Raw genomic sequence first — 23,640 nt, 5'->3', positions numbered from 1 at the left:
AAATTATTGGCAACCCTTTCCATCTTCCTCTTTCTTTCCCCTCTGTGCCTCCTCTCCATTTTCCTGCATATAATTTTCTCCTCACTGATAGAGCAATTGGCTTGTTTAGAGAAACAGCCCATCAACGTACTTATACTAATTCAGAATAATGGTATTTGTTAGCAGGAAGTGTATTCACAATTCTTAAGTAACATGTCTGACAAAGCTGTTTTTATAGCCCTTCTCTATGTAAGAGGTATCAGCTGAAAAAATAGTTTTGGTGAGAAATGGCCCTCAAGATTTGAAAGCATGCATTATATACATATCTATATGAATGCCTATGAATATGTATGTATTTATATGGACTTTATATGAATAAATAACTTTAAAAAATTAATTTACCTCTCTCTGCAGCGCTGAAAATGATACTGCCCCATGGGAACATCCTGAAAAAAAAAAAAAAAGAAAATATCTATCAGCTATAACAGACTTTGACAAAACTAAGTTGTTTTAAAAATAGTGCTGAAAACAGCATCAAGTAAGGAGAAAAGCTTCCAATACAAATACTTTCAGCATTAGATTAAAACTACATAAAAGAAAAATCCAGCCAGGGAACCATCACTTCACTAGATGGAGTGACCTGGAGACAAACTGATCTATTGTTATAAACACTAAGGAACTAACACAATAGTCTGAATCCAAGGATGTTTGTTTTACTAGAAAGTCACTGCTTCAAAGTCTCCACTTTTTTAATGTAACCCAAACTCCTGCAAGATTCAGCAAAAAACAATGTGAAGTGTTTTTGAAAAAAAACAAAAAACCCAAAACAACAAACCAGATCTGTGTGGCCAAATACAAGCAATGGTCTTTTTTTTTTTTTTTTATAGCCATCACATCACAGTCACATTTATTTTGTGATTAATAGTGATGGCTGGATACTTTCATAATGAACATGTCACAATCTACATTCTGATGCACTGTATTTATTGAACAAGATGGGTTAGGTGGCTCCATCCTATGTTCTCATATGTAACAGGAATAAAACTGAATGCCAATGTTGAAAACTATTAGAATTAGATGCAGAAGATAAAACAATGTACAAGCTGTGGACTGACAGCATCTCTCTGACAGCAGTAAAATAGTGTTAGCAAAATTAAAAAGAAATATTTTCTCTTCAGTGTAAGAGATGTAACATTGCAGTATAGACAGTGCTATGAAACTCAGGCCATCAGCCACAGCTGATGAGTGGTTAGTGCCCTTTCAAAAGGCAGATGTTATAGTGAGTATGGATTTGGTTCCCAGAGAAATTTTCTAATAAAGTCCACCCCAGGCACCACAAGAATATTCAAAATTTGGGTTTGAATATTCTCTAGGTTTGGCCATGTTCTAAATGGAGGATGTGTCTAAATAGCCAATAAATCTCAGGGAATTCCTCTGTATCAGTAGTATTCTTTCCCAGAGGTGTTGCATTCTGGCTTTATGTTCAAAATGTCTTTCCGCAGGGTGAATAGCAGCCACTCTTCATGCTGTGACTGGGGCTCCCATGCAGAGGGTCCGATTCTGTACTTTAGTCAGTATGTTGCACTCCTTATAATTCAGAGATGCACTTGTAGCAAGACATGGCTCTTCAGAGTCTAACCTAAAGCTCAGAAGCCAAGGGAAGAGCTCCCAGCAACTTCACTGGGTTTATGCCTTGTACAATCGTGTGTATCTTCTCTGAGAAATATCCACATATTTAGCAGTGAGCACCCTTTTCCTTTCAAATATTGCTAAATTGTACGAAATGACATAAGTAGGCCCCTACTGTTGTGCTAATCTTGCCGTTTTCAGTGGTCATGCTGTCCCTGTGGTGCAAGTGTGCAAATGGCTTGGCTGCTCCCCAAGATTCCAGGTACCGGGTCATGCGGACAGAAGCTCTCATTTTGGCTCCATCAAGAGTATGTCGAGGTCTAATGTGATGCTGAGGGCTTCGCTTCTCTCCCTGGTTGACAGAGAATAAAAGGTGATATCAGCCTTGGTTTTCATTACTTTCTGAAGTAGTAATGCATTGTCTCGTACCACTTCCCTCCATGCTTAGGAACTTAAAAATGGAGAGATACTAAGAACCTGCAATTCTTAATGATATTGCTGGGAAATATCAGAGACTTATTTCTGAAACCGGGAAAGATTTGCAATGCAAGCATTATGTATCTGTGGGCATTAGTAATAGCTCTGATCAATATCTTCTGGTAGTGAATTAAAAATATTCACTAGAGAGATTGGTGGTCCTGCTCAAATATAACTATGACAGGCAACAAAATAAAAGTGCTACCAACCTTAGGATTGATTACAAAGTAAGTCTTAACATTATGCTCTTTCAGATACGGGTCCCTCACATCTCCATCCCCATCTTCCACTTTGTAAGCTCCATTCAAATGTGCCAAGGTGACTGAGGTGATGTGAACACGGCTGAAATTATATTTCGAAAGAATGACAGAATCACAAACACCAATCAAAACCATAATTTGAACCTGATCAACTGTTTCTACTAACTTTTGATAAACTTTTTATATGCTGCTTACTTCATTTACAGTCATTCTAATCTCATTTTTAGTTCTAATGGATATAAATCTAAAAGTTTGCATCCACAAAGAAATACTCCTTAAATCACAGGAATTACTAAGTGCCCCTTTTTTTTCTAAGAGCAGTAAGAATTAATTCGGGATTTGCGCTCAATACTGATGGCTGAAGACATGGCACCTATGCATTTCTCTGTGATACAGAAGTCCACGTGTACCAAAGCTAACAGAGAAGGCTCTTACCCTGGCACTCCCCCAGCTTCCATGTGATTTGCCAGAGTAACATCATGTGACCACACATCATACTGCCACTTCTGTAGTCCAATGACACCACAAAGCACATTCCCAGAGTGCACTCCTACGCGCATGTTAATATCAACTCCAGTTGCATCTCTCACTTTCCTGCAGTTGAGATGAAAACATGTTAGCATACATAATAAGGCCTTTGTTTTCGTTTATCAGTCAAATTATCAGTAACGACTCTTATTTATTTTTAACATTGCCTCCATTCTTTTTATGCTAGCATTATTTTTGTATCTTACTTTTCCCATTATCTATATTTGCAACTACTTGTAGCAAATATTAATCCTCAAGTCCATGACTGAAGTCCTTTCTTTTATTATCATCTGAAATTATTTGGGAGGGATGAACTAAGTAGTGGAAATATTTAGTCTCATGGTAGAACACAGAGACTATTTTTGTTCCACAGGAAGCTCTTGGAGATCTGGAACTACTGGTATGTGCCCTTCTATCTCAAGACCCTAATATCTATGTTGGAGACCTTCTCATATCTGTCATATCTAAGAGGAAGGATGAAAACCACATCACCTCAGGATATTCTACAAGCTGGTTCACTTACAGGGGATAAAAAATGCAAATGGCTCCTATATATGAGTCAGGTTCATAGTTCTAGCAACATCTTCAGTCTCAACGATAAGAATAGTCATTACAGAATTAATCTGGCCTGTTTCTCTTATGTTTTTGAAAGGGGGTATAGAACTTAAGAGGCTTAATTTGATATGGTAAATCCTACATTTAAGTAGTAGTACTCAAGTGTTCTTTTTCTGGGAAATTAAAAATAATGGGAGCATGACAAAGTATTTTATTAAACTGTGTTTTGAAGTTATTAAGAAGATGAAACAAGAAGCTTTTTGAATTCCTTCAGTCTCTTTCAAGTGTTTATTGGCATTTCTTTTCACTTTGCCATTTTATACTGCTCTCAAGTAGCTGGCACACGTGAAAACGAACTGTTTGTAAATGAGCTTCGTAAGCAGTCAGCAAATTACAAACACCACTTTGCTCTGCAAAAGGAATATGGCACAAGCTTTTAACTTTGGAAAAAAAAAAAAAAAAGTGTTTATAAAACCGGGAAAAGCGGAAGAGAGAGAAGAGAGAGGAACATTTAACCTCTAGGACTGCTTGTTGAATGGCTGCCCTGCCATATTCTGCAGCACAAGCCATAAAGTCTGTTTTATAACAAGCTCTTAGGAGTTAAGGAGGGTAACAAGTAAAATATGTTCCAGAACTTAATGTTCTCTTCTGTCCCACAAATTAAAGAAACCATAGAAGACTTTAAATTACAAGTTTTACTCTGGACCAAATTAGGGTTTACTACTTCTCTCTTCTGCTCCCTGAACAATTGCTATGACTATGCAGGCACTGACTGCGTCTAAGAATGTAATCTATCACACCCCCATAGGACACCTGCCTTACCTACACAAGTACATCTGAAATTTCCCATTATTATTTCATTTTCTGCTCCCACGGTCTCTCTGGTTTCCCTTAGCACACCACAGTCTGTATGCCCATCATGGCTAGGCAGTCAAAATACTCATCAAGACTGTATTTTTTCTACTGCAGCCTGAAATTTGAGTTTGTAAGGTTTCTATATTTTTCATAGGCATGGTTAGCTGTAGTTGGTAGGTAGTTACAGCAACTTTACTTCACACAAGCAAGAGTTTTGGTCATTAAGAAAGCATCTACCCTATTTACCTGAGCTTTATTTATTGGTAATTCTGGACTAATGTGTCTATGACTCACCTGTCTTAACGCACTTCTACACATTCAGTGAGCCTTGAGCATTTAGTCTCCTGCAAATTGCCTGCTTTAAAACCATAGTTGCCTTTTGGCTCAGAGCTTCAGGAATGAAATCTCACCTACAAAAATATTTTATTTTGTATCTAGCTTACAAATTGGTATAACCACCTCATCCAACTGTTTCACTTTCCTCTGAAACAGAACTCATTTCACACTAGCAAGTCAAGGACAGTCTTTGAGAAAGTGTGGTTGAGAGCATTTAAACTAAGAAGTCACCAGACAGACAAGGGCATGGAAGCTGGGCTGAAGGAAAACAGTACATAATATTCATACATAAAAAAACAAATTTTTCCTTAACAAAAAGCTTAACATATAGCCTTAAAGCACCCAGTTAAGGTGGCCAGCTCTCAACATCACCAGCAGCACTGGCATCTATGGTTTGATAAGGTGAGCATACCACTCCTGGGCAAGTATGCTGCAGACTATAAGAAACATTGGATTTGTCCCAACACAGAGGAGGGAAACAAAGCGATTAATCAATGGGACTACTAACACATTTAACGGGAAACAATCCCTAGTGTAGTGAGGCTGAATTCCTCCAAATGGACACATCATTAGGAAACAAAATGGAATAATGCTTTGTACTACAGATCACCCAGAAGTTTGGTAGAATTCCTCCTTTCTGCTTCAAAAAGAATGGAACACAAAACCATATTCAGGTGGTAAAATCTCTAACAGAACTGTTAACCTAAACAGCAAACTGCTTTATTTCAGTAACTTACACACTGAGGAGTCAGTTTGCAACTCAGTGACTGAATATAAACCCCCCTCATATCTGACACAAAGGATATTTTAGACAGAGTGAATCAAACATAGTCTTCTGGATGAAACAAAAACATTTTAGAAAATGCAGCAGCCCAGTTCCTGTACTGAGGTTAGTTTTACAAAAGATCCCTAAAGCAAGGAGATCAAAATCCTAGTTTCCATAAATACTACACCTTTTCCATGAATACCCTGAAAGGAAAAGAGCAAAATTTACATTAATGAACCTGCCCATACAGAAATTACCATGGATCAAATCACAAGACCAGGTAACTGAAAGCCAAAACCCTGTTGTGACTACAATTACATTCATATGAGGGTAGTATTTAAGTATCAGAGGAATCACCTTTGCATACCTGTTTAGTTAATTGAGGCAACACATGACTATCCATTTCATGATGATGTGCAGACCACACATATACCTCAAAAGGATGAGGTAATTTCTTACTTTGCTATCTGGACAGTCATAAATGCGATTTGGGCAAAACCATCAAAATTGGCCATGAAACTTACAGAAAAGCATACCAAGTTATAAAACCAAAGTCCAATTTGTTTTAAAAAAAAAAATCACACAGATGACTACCAAATATCCAGACCTTCACATGATATATGTTCTTGCAAAGTGTAACTCACCTAGATATACTATAATTTTAGTCAAAGGAAACTTAGCTTTTCTAATGTCTGTGCCATTAATGATAACTGCTTTAAGTAGCCATTTACAGTACTTTAATTCCTAAAAGATAATAAGAACTTCAGGTATGAATTACAGGCAATGAATTATCTGACTTTGGTTAAAAAAAAAAAAATGTGGAAGATATTTTAATTGTCCTTTCCTCACAAAATATTTTCTAAATTAGCCAACAGGATCAGAACCTTGCTTAACAAGTAAACTACAATACTGAGGTTCTTTAGGGCCATAACAGTTGGATTTTGAGTGCTTCCAAGGCTAGAAACTGCACAACCTCCTTGGGCAATCTGTCCAGTGCTCAGTCAACCTCACAGTGAAAAAAGCCCCATGTTTCCTGATTGTCAGAGGGAACCTCCTGTGTTTCAGTTTGTGCCCATCATCTCTTATCCTGTCACTGGGCACCACTGAAGAGCCTGGCTCCTTTTCTTCGCACTCTCCCTTTAGGTACTTAATGCATTGATGAGATCTTTCCCCCTCCACTTTCTCTTCTCCAGGACAAACAGTCCCTTCTATCTCAGCTTTCCCACATATGAACAATGCTCCAGACCCTTAATCATCTTTATGGTATAGTGACAACATAGCCTGGCACAACCCAATATTTCTTTGCTGAGGCTGACATCAATATTACCCTGCAGGACCCTGTAGTGAAACACACCAACTACTTCAGGTCTGAATGTTTCAACCAGTAGCACAGCAAATGAGAGAAAAGACAGAGTTTTAATAATGAGAGAAAAGACAGAGTTTTAATTGTTGAGTATTTAACAAAAATTTCAGCACTTACTTAATGGCTTCACACATGTCTAATCCCATTTTCACGCAATTCTTGGCATGATTTTGAAGAGATATAGGTAGTCCAGAAACACAGTAATAGCAGTCACCTAGGATTTTAATTCTCATACATTCATTTTCCTGGAGGAAAAAGCAAGTTGAGATCATCACTTTTCACTTGAATTACATAAATTCAGGGTTATGATTACAAAGGCTGACTTAAATACTGTTAGCAAAATCATTCTACTGAAGCTTGTTCCAGTAGAAAAGCTGAGAAAAATAAGCTAAAAAAGGAGTCCTGTCAAAGAGTTTTGTATGGATGATTGCATTAAGGAGCTCATATGGTCCTTAATGGGCAAAACCAGGAAGTAAGTTTACTGAAAAACATGTATCTGCAGTGGTATTCACACTTTAGATTAAAGAAGTGAGCCAAAGTATCACGTACTCAATCTAAACAAAGTCCTACTGTTTGAAATACGAAATCAAAAGACCTAGCCTTCCACAGTTATAACTTTGAAGATGTAATATGACACAGAATACTTCCTGAAACTATCAATCATAATCATATTTCTATCTTTTGTATTCTAAGGCAATGTAAAGATTTATTTTTTTACCAATACTGGGTGATAGTTTTTGAACTAATAACACAGAAAATTTTTATGTTTTAGTGTTTCTGATTTCACCTTCACACACAGCATGAAATTTGTTGCATTTTTATAAAAGTAGCACTTAAATAAAAAGGACAAAATCTTCTGATTGTATTTGAATCTTTTCTTGAATAAACAAGATGCTGCGGTCAGTAATTAAAATTGCTTCGGTCAATATTGTCTCTCTTGCCCTCCAGCCTCTTAAATGTTTTTCCCGAGATCTGAAAACTGATTGTATCAATTTTCTTTCTTGAGTTTCTTAATCCTTGTTACTGTAAAAAAATCTATTTAAAGAGCAGTTCATCTGCCATTAGGCTTTACTGGGCTCCATGAGCTGTCTCTATTGGTCCTGTTAGAGAGCTATCTTGGGTTTCACAGATTGTCACACTGGCAGAAACACACTGCTGCACTCAGTGCAGAGCCAGATTTTTCCTTCACACGCTTCAAGTCTAGTCTTCCTGCCAAAGCCTCAGAAAGACTGCCTGAAGGTAAAAGAGTCTCAAGAAGAAAAAACGTTTTAAATATGACGTCCTTATTTAAACTAACCGTAGCAGCCCAGTAGAAACCCACCTTTGCAATCTGATCAAATTTGCCAAACAGCTCATTTAGCATGTGCACCAATTCCCCTGGTGAGCAGTCACTGGCCAGGCGAGTGAATCCCACAATATCAGCATACAAAATGCTGCAACAGAAATGAACAGAAACTTCGTCACAGTTTCCATCTGCAGAACTCAGATTTAGCAATCAACAGCAAAACCTGGAAGCAGGCATTCCAGACTTCACAAAGGTATGCCAGTACCCAAACCAGGCACTGCTAAGTAATATGTAATATAGCTGCCTCTACATACATTATATAAAACCTGATGAATTGTTCCAGGTAAGAAAATTACAAATTCAGAATAATGAAACTGACATGAACTACAGTTTTGATGGTGCACATGAAAGCAGGATTTGGTAATTTAACCTGAAAAATCAAGGCATTATGAAGAAAACCAGTTAATGAGTGCCTTTTTCTAAACAACTCCTTTATCACTTTTGCTGCTCTTCTGGAACACGGAATTGTTAGCATTTGATCAAATTTATTGATATTAACATGAGTGTTTTGAAAAACATATTAAACATATTAAAACAGTTATTTTCTTAATTACTCCCTTAACTTTCTTTTCAAAATTTCTCTGAATGTTGTTCATACATTTTTTGACAGTACGATACCTTACATTGGTGTGCCTTTTAACATACAAATTGTGGAAGTTGTTTGTGTTTTCCAGCTGGCCTGCCTTGGGACCTTGTAGCCTCTGAATGATCTCTGCTTTCATTTCCATGGCAATGTGAGCCGGCAGTAAAGACAGTAGAAGACGCTCCTAAAATTTAAAATGAAATATCCACAATTTCTTGTAAGAAGAATGAAATTATTATGGCAGCAATACTGTGCAAAGCATATGCTATTGTCAATACTCTAGAACATTTTGATGAGGCTTGCACTCAGGCATTTGCCTGGTATGGCCTCCAAAATTAATCAGTTCCTTGAACAACTTGACAGAAATATATACACATTTACTGACATCTAACATCTTCAAGGTTTTGTGTATATTAGAAAAACATCTGAAGAAGTTATATACAGTAACCTATTCAACATCTGAGTACGATGTGGGAAATATAGATTGGCAAATAAAGCAAGAGCTGCAAGGACTCTTCAGAGGACTTCAGGGAAATGCATTCCAACTTAGGCAAGAGTAGGCTAATATTTTTTAAATGTTTAGCCATAGTTTCGGTGGTTGTTGACTGAAAATGAAAAGACAAAATCAAGACACAGAACATGTTGAAAATGTTGGACTTTTCCAGAAATGGAAGTTTTCTAAAAATATTAACCTAAAAGGAAATCAAATATTTTGTTTAGAATTCTACATATTTTTCCTTATTTTTTATTGGTGTTATACGCTTAATTTTAACCTTGTGAAGTTCTCCTACATCAGTATATTTTAATTTTGCCCATTTTATCTGTGACAGCTTTTCACTGAATTCCTACTCCGGAAAACTAGATCAAGGGAATAGCTTGAACTCTGCAGAAGAGAAAAACCCTTCCCGCTTTGATTATACTCCACCTCAAAACTGAACAGGAATTTCCCATTTTCTCATAGGCAGAGAAGAGAAGCTAATTTTGGCTAAGCACAAAACACAGAACTCTGAACCAGTGAGGAAGGGAAAAGCAGCTGTAAAAGCTCATGAATGAGTCAGAGAAAGAAACAGATATGCCAAAAAAGACAGTGACCTCAAGTACACATCCATGGGGCTGGTACTTTTTTATTTCTAATGCAGTCCACCAGTGCTTCATGGAAGTATTTTGCTGAATTATAAAGAAAACCTGCAAAACGAGTGGACATTTTTCTATAATGAAAGCTTACTTTTGCAAGCTGCTCTTTATATAACAGAAATCTGCTGTTTCGTGATGTACAGGACGGTCAGCATTTGGTAATAATTATCATGTAATAGCTTGCAAAAAGGTGAGTGCTCTTAGCTCCAATTTTACATCACTGTGCTCCTGTAATACCATGGCCAGTAAATACAACCTAGTTGACTACGTTCCTATGACTCTGCTAGGATTCCATGCATGCAGTAAGGCAGACACTCAAGGTCCAGGTTACTTCTTTGGTCTTTGAAACCTAGGCAGGCTGGCAAAAGGTCAAATAGAAAAGCAATAGTTTTCAAGAAAGCAGTAGAAAAGGTAACAGATAAAGTTTTCATACGAAGCAGGGTAAAGTCATCTACAAGCTAAAGAATCATAAGAGAAAAGGGAAAATAGAATGCCCTTATTTTGTAGAGGACAGCAGGAGAGACGAGATATTTCCCCTCCTTTTTCTCTCCAGGCCAGACCACTAATCTGTTCTGCTTAAAGGTCCTGGTGAATCTGTTCATCATATCAGAACTTCTCTCCAAAGATTTTTTTCCTTCCTCCACTTCCCCTGTACAAAAGAGAAGTTTACAACCAGAGGTGGCTTTAGAGAGCTGCAACTGGTGAAGCACGCTGCAAAATATCCTGCCGCGCCCAGCTATACCTAAATGCTTCAGCCACCCTCTCCACCATGCAGCCTGGGAGTGCTCACATATCTGTCCTGAAGTTACCAGATGTCTGTTAATGTGTTATCAAGTCACATACTGCATTTCACCAGACTGTTAATTCTTATTTCTTTCACTAAAAGACAACTGTGAAAGAAGCTGAATCTCAACTATTTATGAAGACTGTGGCTGGTCCTGTCAGCTAGCTAAATACAAAAGTTGCAAATACATTATTCCCTCTCTTTCTGCTGAAAGAGCCCAAGAAATGCAACGGATTTAAGAACACCTCTTCCTTCATGTTTTGTTATCTCTGGTGGCTATAATTTGCATAGTGAAAGGATCAAACCCAACTACTAATCAGATTGTAGTGCCTGAAGCGCACTAAAACTACTGTAGACTGAAACAGTGTGAGAAACATAGCAAATCAAGATTGCTGCTTATGATGGCTTTTTATTTGATAATACATTCTGTACTATTCTCTCAGCTAGAAAAGCCACACAGCAAAAACTAGGTGAACTAACATACAAGGCTGACTGAGACAAAACACTTGCCTATTAGTAGTAGACAGAGAAGCCATCCTCAGAGCTATAACCTGTAAGAAATAAGCCAAAGTAATTCTGAATGCAGGTCAAGATGCAGCATTTAAAAGTCTTCTGACTAAAAATAACAGTACCTGCTTCTGGTGAAAGAGAAACTGCTGTGCTATAGCAATAATGAAAATTTGCTCACAAATGTCTTTCCCTGACATATTACCAACATGGTCTTACAACCAGCACACGAGACTGATGTACACAAGACTATTTCCTGACTATCCGTGTTCTCTGGGGCTCTGCTTTCCCCTCACTGCTCAAATTATAGCTGAGATTTTTAAGTCCTAGGGATAAAAGAGCATACAATCCATATGGATTATAAAATTGTGGTGCCTTTCAGTACTACAGGGTTAAGAACTCCTTTCTTCTCTGAACAAGTCAATCTGGACCCCAGTAGATGGCTAACAAGTGTCATCCTCCCTTGATTTTCTAACTGAGGATTTTCAGTGGTATCCGTCAAACTGTTACTTGAGTTCTTGTTCTGTCAAACCCCATTTTTGCCCCTTACGATGTCATTGAGGGGGCTGAATATAGAACTCTACTTTTCTGTGGGTTGGGTTGTTTCCATATTCCTGTGGCACATGTCTACTTATTTATTCAGCAAGTTTGATAGAGCAGGCCAGTAAGTAAGCAGTAAGGGTTCTAGAATCAATTGCCTATACATGCAATCCAGCTTCACAACAAAGTTTACAAATAAATATGGACAAAATATGATTTTCAGCTGCCCTTGAAAGGTATAAAGAAATGAACTGCAAAACAGGAATCTTGTGATTCCTGATCACACAATGATCTATCAGCCATATAGAGATGGTGATCAACAGGATATTTGTTTGGTAAATTATTGTACTGTTTACCCAGATCTCATGAACGTTCTCTTAAATACACCCACAATGTTAAGCAGCTGTAAATTTGTTTTTTTTTAAAGCTAACTTGGACTCCTAACTGGGAGAGGAAATTGTTTTTTTTTAAAAATTAGGCATTATTATCCCCTTAAATGTAGCCTATATTAGTAACCTCCACCACCCTTATTACTTGTACTGAGACCAATAAATTGCATTTTACTCACACACAGCAAGAAAGGTATTCAATCTTGATTACAGAGACATAAAGAGATGGAGAATTCATCAACTCCTTAGCTGTTTGTTCTAGTGGTTAATCAGCTGAACTGTTTAAAACTGTTAAAAATGTGTTCTGTATTTCTTACTTTGAAGTCTTGGTCCTGTTATATCTGTCTCCGCTCAAGATTAATGTCCACAGTCTTTTCCCAGTGAAGTTAAACACTGATCAGATAATTCAATTTTCTTTCTGATCAGGTAAACAGACTTGGCTCCATAAATCTCCTGCTCCTGAGTATTTTCTACACTCTCTTCTCTAAACCCTCAAAAACCTTCAAACATTTTTTTAAAGGTAATTTGACACAAATCCTAACATTGTGCTCCAGTAAACAGAATGATACACACACACATATACCTTCCTGCTTTCTTCCCTTAACATGTCCATGACTTCCACTGCACAACTTCCTGCTGTAACATCTCTGGAGTTCCCCGTCTGCTATGTATCCAAACTTTTTTTGAAAGTTACATACTCTTTGCTTTTAGAAACATGACTTTCCAGACTGTTCTTACAAACTATGTTGATGAATATAATTTATAAAGAATTGCATAGTATGGTATTTACTATCAGATCAATATTTGGCTTTTCTGCAAAAATAACTGTCTGCAATTGCCTTCATGTATCTCCTACATCATTAATAAAAAATGCATAACAGCATAAACAATGAGAACTGGTTCTTGCAGGATATGAGACACAGGACAAGTCGTTGAACACCTCCACGGATAATTTCCAGTTACCCCACTCTAGATTCATTAGACTGATCTTTTTTGACAGGAAGCAGTGTCAGTACTTTTAACCAGATGCCCAGAATCTTTGCACCAAACACCTTACTGGAATCTACTACTTTTGGAAAGTTACTTAACCCAAATCTGTTCCCCATTAAAAAGTTAAAAACATTTTCATATGACTCAATTTCCCACAAGTTTTTGAGTACATCACTGCATTTCTTTGTAAATACAAAACCATCATAGCAGCACCTTTTATTTCCTGTGAGTTGTTTATATTCTTCCTATCTAGTGGCAGCCCCTTCCTTTGTTGGGATGGCTTTTTTCCTGGAATACTTTCAAAACACTGTCATCAGCCTTGACAAAAACAGGCAAGGATTTTTCCTGACATCTACAAGTCTACATATCACAATTTTTGTCATATTGAACTACTTTTCAAAAAAAAATAATTGCTGCTTTTGCTTTCACTCATGGCTCGTAAAGGCTTTATACTACAGCTGACATCTTTTCTGATGACAGAATTATGAACTCTTGTCTGTTCATTAACAGCCTCCTAAAGGGCTCCCCATTGCTAACAACATTCATCTATGGTTTGCTTTGGGTTGTTTCTTACAGAAAACTACTTTTTTTTAAGTCCCCAAGCACAGCACTGTAAGACTTCTTATCTTCACGATCCTATAGGTGAACTTTCAGGGCTGGCAATACCAGGAGCTGATATCAAACCAGGAAGTCAATACACGTAAGTAGAATGAGGGCACCATCCTCTCAGTCCTCGCTACTTCACCAGACATGGGACATAAACTCCCTCATGAAGATGTTCTGCAGAAGACAACCCATAAGTGTCTGGCAGCTGCTCTAGTGAGAAAAGGAGACCTGAGCAGGGGCTGCCAGTGGGGCAGGGACCAACCCAACAGCTAGGCCAGTGGGGCAGGCCCAGAATGGCCACCAAGGGTCCAAGTGACCAGACCATGGCAAAACACCCATGTCATGATTTGCTCCCTTAGCAAGAACAGTACAACAAACACAGGCTTTGGAGAGAAAGACACATATTGGTTTTCAGGCTAAATACACGCCATTCCGCATGCTCATTTGCTGCGGAGTAATTCTGTGAATATACTGTTAAACATCTAGCCAGTCACCTTCATCTCCAAATAACACTAAGGCTACCTGAAAGCACTGCTCTGCTGCGACAGTTGCAATGTATGGGTCTGAGAGCTAATTTAAATGCACAAGCTCACCACGTATTTGGCAAAGACAAATTCCTTCAAGGAGCTTAGGGGATGCTTAATGTTTATGCATAAATTATAGTTTGCACATGCAGGCTGTCTATGACTAATTTTTCAAATGAGGCTCACTACACCTTCAGAATATGTGCCTATCTTGCAGCTGTTCAAGAGACAAGTCATCAAACAGCAAAACAATAGAGTAAAACCAGAACATAACGACATACACAGCCAGAGCTTCTTAATTAATTGACACAATTTCAAGGTTTGTTTCTGTCTGACTCTGTTAGCTCTTGCTTTAAGTCTTCTATATCTCAAGATCACTGCTGAAGAGGCAGAAGCAGAATTTTACAAAGAATCTGCTTGATGAGATTAACATGGTTATTACTGTATCAGCCCTTAATAATGGTGAAGTATTACAATGCTGGCATTTGCTCAATACAATTCTTTTATTCTTTTAAAAAATAAACCCTTTAACTACAGTACATCTGATTTCACATTTTGATGAGAAGAGTTTTATGGTATATTTTTCACTACAACTGAACAAAATGCTACATGGCTCTCCTTCCGTCTTCTAAGCCATCCATGGGACATTTCAAGGAAAATATTCCCTGAGAATCTATGCAGCCCTTTTGCCAAAGAAAGTGTTTTCCTGTTCAGCTGCCCAGTTTAGACTCAAACTTTGTAGTTGCAAGCATCAAATCCAAAGCAAAACCAAAAGCATTTGTAAGGCACAACATTACCCTTCAGTTAGAGCATCATGTTTGAAGTACATTGGCAACACAACTCCTCCATGCTTTTCTAGGTAGCATGAAACTGGTTCTTTCTACCTCAGACTTTCCTTGCTGATGTTTTAGCCACCCTCTTGCAGAGTACCAGTTAAGCACGTAAGAATCAATTTCTGTATTTCACTGGTAATTTTCCACTATTTTATCAGATACCATACAGATACCATACGTTTGTGTGATCAAATGTTAGTCACCACATAAAATAAAGATCAAAACCAATGATCAGTCACCCAACTATGTCTGTCAGGAGCCCACAAACACTTCAAAGTGGGTCAGACAGAGTGGTCAGAAGCAGGACCAGACAACAATGAAAATTAATCAAAACTCTCAATCTCTGCATTAGATTAGGCAAGAGTAGAGGTAGATAACAATTGGTTTTCCAGTACAGCAGCCTATTTAAATGGAGGGAGAAGTTTATTCAAGCAGAAGCTAATTCAAAAAATTCATTTCATCCATATATAAATGAAAAGTGAGCCTACAGTGAGGATCTGTCCTACTTCTTGCGAAACAGCGATGATAAATTTTAATGACGCAAGCTGTATATTTTAACATCTTTTTTCTGAGCAGCAGTAAGCATCACTATTCATTCAGCTGCTCACTTCCTAGCCTTGAAGACAGAGGAAGCTGACTCACCCTAGGTAGAAATCAAAGAACAGGCAGATGTCTGCAGGGTATACGCTGTTACTGCATTCATAAAGCAGACCTTTTTGTTTCCTTACAATGGTCTAAATAAAAAGGAACAAGAATCGTTTGCATTACATCTCTACCTTGGGAATGAAAGTTTCTCTTTTGCTTATTCATGGAATATGTATCTTGTGGAAATCTCCCAATTGCTCTTTAATGATTATATTCACTAGCTACTAAATATAGAGATATTTAAATGACAAACGTTTATCCCACTGGCAAATAAACAAGAAAAACAGAGTTTTGAAAACCAGTGTGGTAGGTTTAGGCATGAGGATGCAAGAAACTCCAGTTTAACCCACAGAAAGACTGGGATGGTAAATACCAGACTTTCAAGTGCCTTGTCACCTAAGCAAAGCCAATCCCAAGAGGATAGGCTCTAAAAATGTGTGTGTGTGTAATGCACAGAGAAAATCAGAATCTAAAAATGTGACTGAGAAAAATTAGAGCTGAAAGTGGAAGGGGTGGGAGGCATATAAGTACAAAATGCCCAGAAAAGGATGTTGCTTATGAATCTGTAGTCAGAGCCACCAGGTAAGAAGCTGTAAGAAGCCCCTTTTTTTGGCTTGGGGGTCTGCTGTAGGCAAAACAGTCTAGAGTCAGAGAATTCCGATTGAATTAGTTTATTGCAAACAAAACCAAACCTCCCATTGTTGATTGCACGTTTGGAAAACAAACAAACTGTTCCAGTATGAGCTGTCCAGGGGCTACAGTCCGTCAGGGATGTAGGTATCGTCTTTTGATGTGCAAGTCCTCTACACTACGATAGGTTGTCTTCTACCTCCAGCAGCTGCCTGTTCCTTTCTAAACTCTGTTTGGGCAGGGGCACCATGGGCCTCAGATTAGGTATGGTTTTGGTGCTCAATGGGCAAGTTTATGTGCACAAAGCAGTTTTTTCCATGGTTGTTTTTATGCACCTCATGGTAGGCTGGAAGCAGCTTTGACTGACGTGTCAATTCGAAACACCCACCTCACAACTCACCACTGCAGCCCCCCACAACCCGCAGCTGCTAACATAACACAGGCTCCGTACAGAGCCATAGCTACCAGTGCTGCAGAAACAGGGTGTCAGACCTAGAATTTTCTGTGTTTTAACAAGAGATCCAGGGGTTAGACCATGCACTCCACGGAGACCTGAGTTCAAAATAGTCATCTCCCAAAAAAGACTCCTCTCTCTTCCTATCCCTGAGGAAAAATGTTATCAGTTTGAGGTTATTTTGAAAGTAGAGTCCTAGCAGCTTTTTTCAGGTGAAACTAATCCACTGCAAAATGAAATGATATAAAAATCACTGAAGTATATATTAGATACCCTGCCTCCACTGTGCTCTGGGTGAATTCCCTCATCCCCAGGCTCCTGCACAAGGGCTGCTGCACTCCCTCTTTCTCTCTCATGGGATGTACAATTCAGTAGAGATATTTGACAAATGTCCTTCAACACATGGAAAACCTGGTCCTGGTTTGTAATCTTGTGGGATTAAGTACAGAATAATAGCCTTACATGCTGAGAGGTTTTATATGGATCTAATTCTTACTAATTCCACATTTTATTTCCGTTGCTTTGAAATCACAGTTTACACACTGATGCCAGCACATTTGTACGTGTGAATATGAATTAAATAGACAGTAAAAACAAATACCAAAGCTACAGCTGATGATTTTGGCAGCATTATATCTAATGGCAAATATGCCATGGATAATTATTTCTATGATTACTGCACTTTAATAACTTCCAAGCTTTTGAGAAATTTGGAAATGGTTTGTGACTTCTTTATCTAAAATCCTTTTTGACAATTTCCAGCATACATTATCAGTACACTCAATGCCTCTATTTAATTTGATGAATTTTGAAACTCCACTTTTTAAACATGGGTTAATTTGTCTATCCATCAGAAAACAACCTATTGACGAGGACTGTGTTGTGGTTTAAAGAGATAAAATTAAAGGAAACCAGAATTTAATTTTGAAGACACACCCTTTTCTGAGTATATATAATAAACTGATAAAATTTTAGCATGTGGTTCCCAAGATCATAATTTATTTATCCTCAACAATACAGGTACATAATGCCCACTATGTAGCACACAGGAACCATAATTCCTGGAAAGGCAGGCAGAACTTAAAATTTAATTTTAGTGTAGCAGGATGCTTATTTTAACATTTGGCTCCTGTTCCAGTCTTCTTCATGAATTCTTTTTACTGCTTAAAAACTCTTTCTGCATGATATTAGAAAAGGTTACAGAATATGTCCTTCTTTTTTACACTAGCATCACTGTTCCCAGCATTTACTTTGAAGAAAATGGCAAAAGATAAGACTTCTGCACATTTTCAGTCACTTGTATGAAGAAATGTTATAAAATATATATTTTTTATTTTTATTAGCACACAGTTGTTGTTAATAAGACAGAGGAAGCCAATTTCCTTTTCATTCCTGATTTGGTAAAGCCTCCAAGACACACCCTAAAATGACAGCCTCATATCTGTATTCAGCAGCACTTGCATTGCCACATCCAGCACAGCTTAGCAACATGCAAATGCTAAATCCTGCCAAGAATTCACAGAACATGTGCTAAAAATGGTTGTGTTCTGGTGAATCAATGTCTTCTTACAGAAAAGTGGCCCACATATTCAGTTTGGGTCATTGCAGAAGTTGCTTGTTTGCAGTTTACAATCTCAGTATTAAAAAAAAAATAATACCTTTTTTCCATGGGGTGTGACTGGAAGGGAGTGTTATTCTCCAAATGCTGCATTCTGAGGATCCACCTAAATGAGAACCACTGAGAGGTGAAGCAGAAGGAACCTTTCAGAAGACAGAACAGAGCATGCAAGGAGACAGCACAAAGAAGCAGGATATTACACTCCTGCAGTGCAACTGACTTCTGCAGAGAGGACTGTCAACCAAGCGTGAAGGTGACAGGAAGATTCCCTAGAGACCTAAAAGGGACTTGCTGAGATTGTTTCAATGCTGGAAGCCACTGGAAGCTGTTGAACTAGAAGGGCTTTGTAGAAGAAGGCTCGAGGAAACTCTGCCCTGCAAGGACTCAACGAAAAGATGTATTTTCAAGTCTTGGTATTTTCCTCTGTTTCAGCAGCAATTCTGAGTTTTCCTTGGTTGAAGAGTTAACTTTTCTAAATAAGTTAACTGTGCTGTAAATAAATCCCAATTGTTTTGAGACTGGAAGCTATTCCACCCAAGGATCAATATGAGTCATGTTACATCATACTGAGTGTTTGAATAGTCATACTGAAAGTCTGAATAACCTCTCTCAGTGACCCATCAAGGTTAAGCCTTTGCCTATTCCTGTACGAATTGCAGCCTGTGCAATGAGCAAATTCTATAAATTGTTTGGGGCAAAAGATTATTCCATATTTGGGTGAGTCAAGATAGAAATTTTCAGGCAAGAGCTAATCCCTTAGTTCATAAAAACTTCCAAAGACTATCATTGCACATACACAAGGCAATTCTTATTTAATGCTTGACAGGTAAAGGTCTGCATCTTATCTGTCTGGTGTGCTATCAGTTCTTCTGCTGTTCTCCTGTATCTTTTTCCTTGTGTAGTCTCCAAAGAAGCCTGGCGCTTTGGTCTGAGGCTGTATGCTGAAGTACTGACAGATGTTTCAGTGCAGCTGGTCAATTTTTGGCAAATCTACAGCTCTTCCAGCAGTGCAAAATTCACTGGGTTCAGGACAGTAATAGCCACCCAAACCAGTCACTCTGTGTCTTCCAGCACAACTTCTTCCAAGTTCGTTTTTCTTTCTACACTAAGGGGAAGGTGACGTTTTGATTACCTCCTCTGCTGGTTTCAGCTAACTTTCCTCATCTATAGATTCACCTCTGCATTCTTCAGAAGCTTGTTTCTGGTGTGTAGGAGCAGCACACCAAAAGGATGACTCCCCAAATGTAGTTTTTCCATTCAAGTGGTACAGTAATCTAACAGCATATGTATGGTATTTTAATACTTACAGTGCAGAAGGGAGTAAACAGAAAGGAACAAAAAAAGTGGTCCAGGAGGAACTGGAAGACGAACAATAAATCATGTTTCTTCAATGTGACAGAAAGGGAAATGTCTGCTCCTGCTGTCCAGATTTCAAATTTGATGTTTTTCCTTTTTTTTGGTTTTGTGGTTTTTTTTTTCTTTTTTAAATGGTCAACAAGAAAGCGTGGGGCTGCACCAAAAGCTGAGGCCCAAGCTACACTGAAAGATGCAGCCATAAACATAGTTCTTATTTTCAAACACTAGACAAAAAAACATTTTTATGAAGAAGCAAAGAAAATGCCTGCTGTCAATTTTACAGTAACAATTCATCCTACCCTAAACATCAATGTTACTTCATAAACAAATATATCTGGCTACAGTAACGTGAGAAAAAAAACAGCCAATCTGCACTTTATGAATTCCAGAAAACTACTCTTTCAGTATTATTTTCACCTTCTAGATATGTACATAAATTATCATCTTTATACTTGCATACTCAGGGGTTATTTTATATATGAATACAGATCTAAAAATAGCTTACATAGCAAATCAAATTTATTTACAGATTTACTTTGATAGCATAAAGCTTACTGTAAAAACTGACAGATCTCCATGCTGTGGTGTACTGTGAAAACTGAAGCACTTCTGTGAATAACACTATGCAAACTGGTGGAACATGCTTCAACAAGAAATTATTGTTTCTAGGACTCATACATGTTTTATGTACAAGCAATTTATGATAAGCAACTTTCACTCAAATCTTTAATTTGAATGCAGAAAGCTATTCTAAAATAATCTGAGCATAAAGGAAAATTAAAGGGACATCAGAGGAACTTTTTTTTTTTAACACATCTTTAAAATAAGGGCAAATAATCAAATTAAAAATATTTGATCATGCAAAGACATTTGTCCTGTCCCATGGCTGCTTACTTCCTTCAAGACCCTTTTGGGAGGGTTCTTGTCTTCCAGAAGTATGCGTAGCCCATATCAAATGGATCTTTCTTACCCACAGGATCACTAAAACTGTCTGAGAATTCTTAGTTTTTTCTCTACAGTAGCTGTCTCGACTTTTCTTCCTAACCTCACCCTCACCCAAATGTGCAGGGATTTTATATTCTACTTCTACTAATATACTCAAAACAGACACCGCGCTTCTAAGTCAGTAGTGCTTTGATCTCCCCTGGAGCTCTGCCACTACTGGCATCGCAGTTGCCTCCCTTCTGTGCTTCAGGATCAGCACAACTCTTGGTGAGAGACTGCATAAGAGGTAGCAGCAGCATTTCAGCTGATTTGTTCCCGAGTTTCTTTAGATGTCTCTGCTGAATACACAGATGCAAGGGTTTATTGCCACTTATTTTATTTAGTCTATCTATTCCTTGACCTCTCATCCTAACGCTTCACCTTGACATAAATTCTGTAGTGAGTTTTCCATAAACATGAGAAACTCCTTTCTTCCACAATGGATGCAGAAGCATAAAAATATTACTTGGACTAGATTTATTACAGGGAATCACATGGCATAGCTCCTGAATATGAACTTACTCTGAAAAAGACAAAAACGTTCATTTTTGTACAATCAAAAAAAACTTCAGATGCTCTTGCAGTTATATAAAATTACTTTTACCTATTTACAATCATGATAACAAGGTATTGAACACTAAGAATGGATTAAATCTAATGCCTTTTTAGTCCTTTCTGCCCTCAAGTCCCCCCCTCCTTTCTTTTTTTTCACTTGCAAGCAAGAACGATCCCCAATCAACTATTATTCATGCTTTCGGTGGTGGAGGGGAAGTCACTTTTTTACAACTGATTTTTAACATTTTAATATACTTCCAAGTAAGCAAAGTAGGCAAACTACACAACACAAAAGAGTCATTTAAAACTTTTACTATTTCTTTTTATATGCAATTACATTCTGTATCAACAGGAGCATGAATTCACCCAACACGACTTGCAAGAGCGGGTAACTTAAGTGTGTTAAAGCATAACTAAAGATACCTTTCTCAGTAAGTGGCCAACTTTGTTCTCTATGTTATTTATAAGATTAAGTACTATATACCAGCTTACAAGTTTAAAGGGCACAAATATTTCAGAATGCCTTAAAACTGTATTTTTCAAACTTCTTAAAGCTGAGACTAGCATCATGAAGTTAAAATGAAATCAAAACACAACAACACCCTACTATGCCATCTTCTCATTCTGCTGTAACTCATTACAATACTCATTTTTATATATATGCCTGTATAAAAAAATCATTTCAAAAATAGTGTGTTCAACAATGGATGCTACGTAACTTTCAGATATAGTTATCCTACATCATGTCTAGTCCCTTTGAAAAAAGCAGTTAAGCCACCAGTACAGCTCCACAGCTAAAAGGCTAAAAACTTCCTTTTCTGAATAAAACTTACAAGCGTATTCTCCTGCATATGCGTTGCCCTGCATAGAAGTATCAGACACAAGACAGATAGGAACTTGTGGCAATAAGGACAGAATGGTAATCATGCACTAGTTATAATTACCACAAAGTGATGGGTATGGTGTGGCTACAGCAGCCCTTGCAGTGCTTTTTGCTAATTTGCTCAACAGCACATCTTTCACTGAGGGGTAAACAGCCCTGCATCTGTGTTAACACAGGCAGTGACTCAGAAGTAGCTGTCAGTGCGCTCACCCTGCAGTTGATGCCAGAAGGTTCCCAACTCCAAACCTACCTCACAAAATAAAAACTCTTGTCAGAGCAATTTATTTTATTTGTTTTAAATATGTGGGCTTTTTCAGACTAAGAAACTGATTCATTCAGTAAGGCTAGGCTAAGCATCTGACCAATTCAAGCACACATTTCCATGGAATGAAAACCTTGCATCATATCAGTAATTTTATTTTCTTTCTACTTCTTAAAAATGTGTCTTATTACCTACCCATATTAATAGCTTGAAATTCCTGTATATTTTAAGATAAGCCAATGTACTGGAGAACTGCTAGTGACTGCATTTCAGAAATAATAAAGTTGACTTGTCAAATAATGTTAGATTTTTCAGTCATGTTACCCACTGTTTCTTCCTCTCAGTGAAAATGTGTCTCATTGCAGGTGAATGACTAGTTGCTATGATATTTTTAGGAAAAGAGTTTAATTTATGAAGGTTTCAGATATTACAATTGGAAAGGGAGGAAAGCAGTGAGTCACTTAAAAGACAACAGTGGTATGTAAAGGCTATGCTTATGCTCAAGAAGAGACAGAAGAGTTTTGGCAATGGTCCTCATTTTCAGTAGCAATGCAGCTAACTGTAAAAAATGTGATATACTAGACAAAAACAGTTATTGAACCATATGCTGATCTTGTACCAGATTTTTCATGTGTATCAGAGAAACTTGCTTGAAAATGACTATTCCATGGCAGATCTCTTGATGAATTCAGCTCCCAGAAGAGGAAGTGGAAGAACCACCTTTGACGTAGGGTTATGAGGACAAAGAGGCCACATAAAGCTGACACAAGGAGGCCACAGAAGTTATTACAGTAGCTAGTTGGGAGAACTCTAGTCAAGTACTTTCATGGACTAAATGGCTGGCCCTTCTTATACATAGTAGAGGTACCCAGACTATACCAGCAACAGCCTTTCCAGATCTGAAACCACTGCCTAAGTAAAGTGGTTCTGAAGTCTGCTGTGTGTGCGCATTACGACTTTTTCCACTTTGCTCCTGTACCATAGCTGTTTATTATGATTTAAAGAGTTTTCTGAAACTCATTATAACCATTTTCAATGACAATTTCATGTGCTAACATGCTTTTAAATCTGAGCAATACCACTGAACTTGATCAATTCCTGGTCAACTCCAAGCTTTCTGAAACCAGGTTTGACCAGAATATGATTCTAGATCTGAACGCTAGATCTAGACACTAGATCTGTCATGATCAGAGTCATCTACAGGGCATCTAGTGATACCTGGAGTGGATGAAAATCCTTTGGTGTATGCCATTTCTTGGTTTTAACAGTG

The 23,640-nt window shown here is 37.8% G+C and overlaps 2 protein-coding genes across 3 annotated transcripts in view; one reads left to right on the top strand and one right to left on the bottom strand.

Moving 5' to 3' along the window:
* The window catches only part of ADCY2 (adenylate cyclase 2), a 210,949-nt gene that overhangs the window by 62,200 nt on the left and 125,109 nt on the right, over positions 1–23,640 (bottom strand). For both annotated transcript variants that reach the window (XM_061449191.1, XM_061449189.1), the window contains 7 exons: positions 8,712–8,860; positions 8,070–8,181; positions 6,866–6,993; positions 2,781–2,939; positions 2,295–2,427; positions 1,784–1,960; positions 382–425 (listed from right to left, as the gene is read on the bottom strand). In XM_061449191.1, coding sequence (XP_061305175.1) covers positions 382–425; positions 1,784–1,960; positions 2,295–2,427; positions 2,781–2,939; positions 6,866–6,993; positions 8,070–8,181; positions 8,712–8,860 — 902 coding nt within the window. The remainder of the gene's footprint in view (positions 1–381; positions 426–1,783; positions 1,961–2,294; positions 2,428–2,780; positions 2,940–6,865; positions 6,994–8,069; positions 8,182–8,711; positions 8,861–23,640) is intronic.
* The window catches only part of SEMA5A (semaphorin 5A), an 831,366-nt gene that overhangs the window by 696,360 nt on the left and 111,366 nt on the right, over positions 1–23,640 (top strand). The window lies entirely within an intron of this gene.

This window comes from Pezoporus flaviventris, unplaced genomic scaffold (assembly GCF_033815535.1).
Source record: "Pezoporus flaviventris isolate CSIRO_AGI_PZ_B2104156 unplaced genomic scaffold, CSIRO_AGI_Pfla_v1 ptg000007l, whole genome shotgun sequence".
Taxonomy (NCBI): Eukaryota; Metazoa; Chordata; class Aves; order Psittaciformes; family Psittacidae; genus Pezoporus; species Pezoporus flaviventris.
The sequence above is the reverse complement of the archived record's forward strand: the minus strand, read 5'-3'. Positions and strand labels throughout refer to the sequence as shown.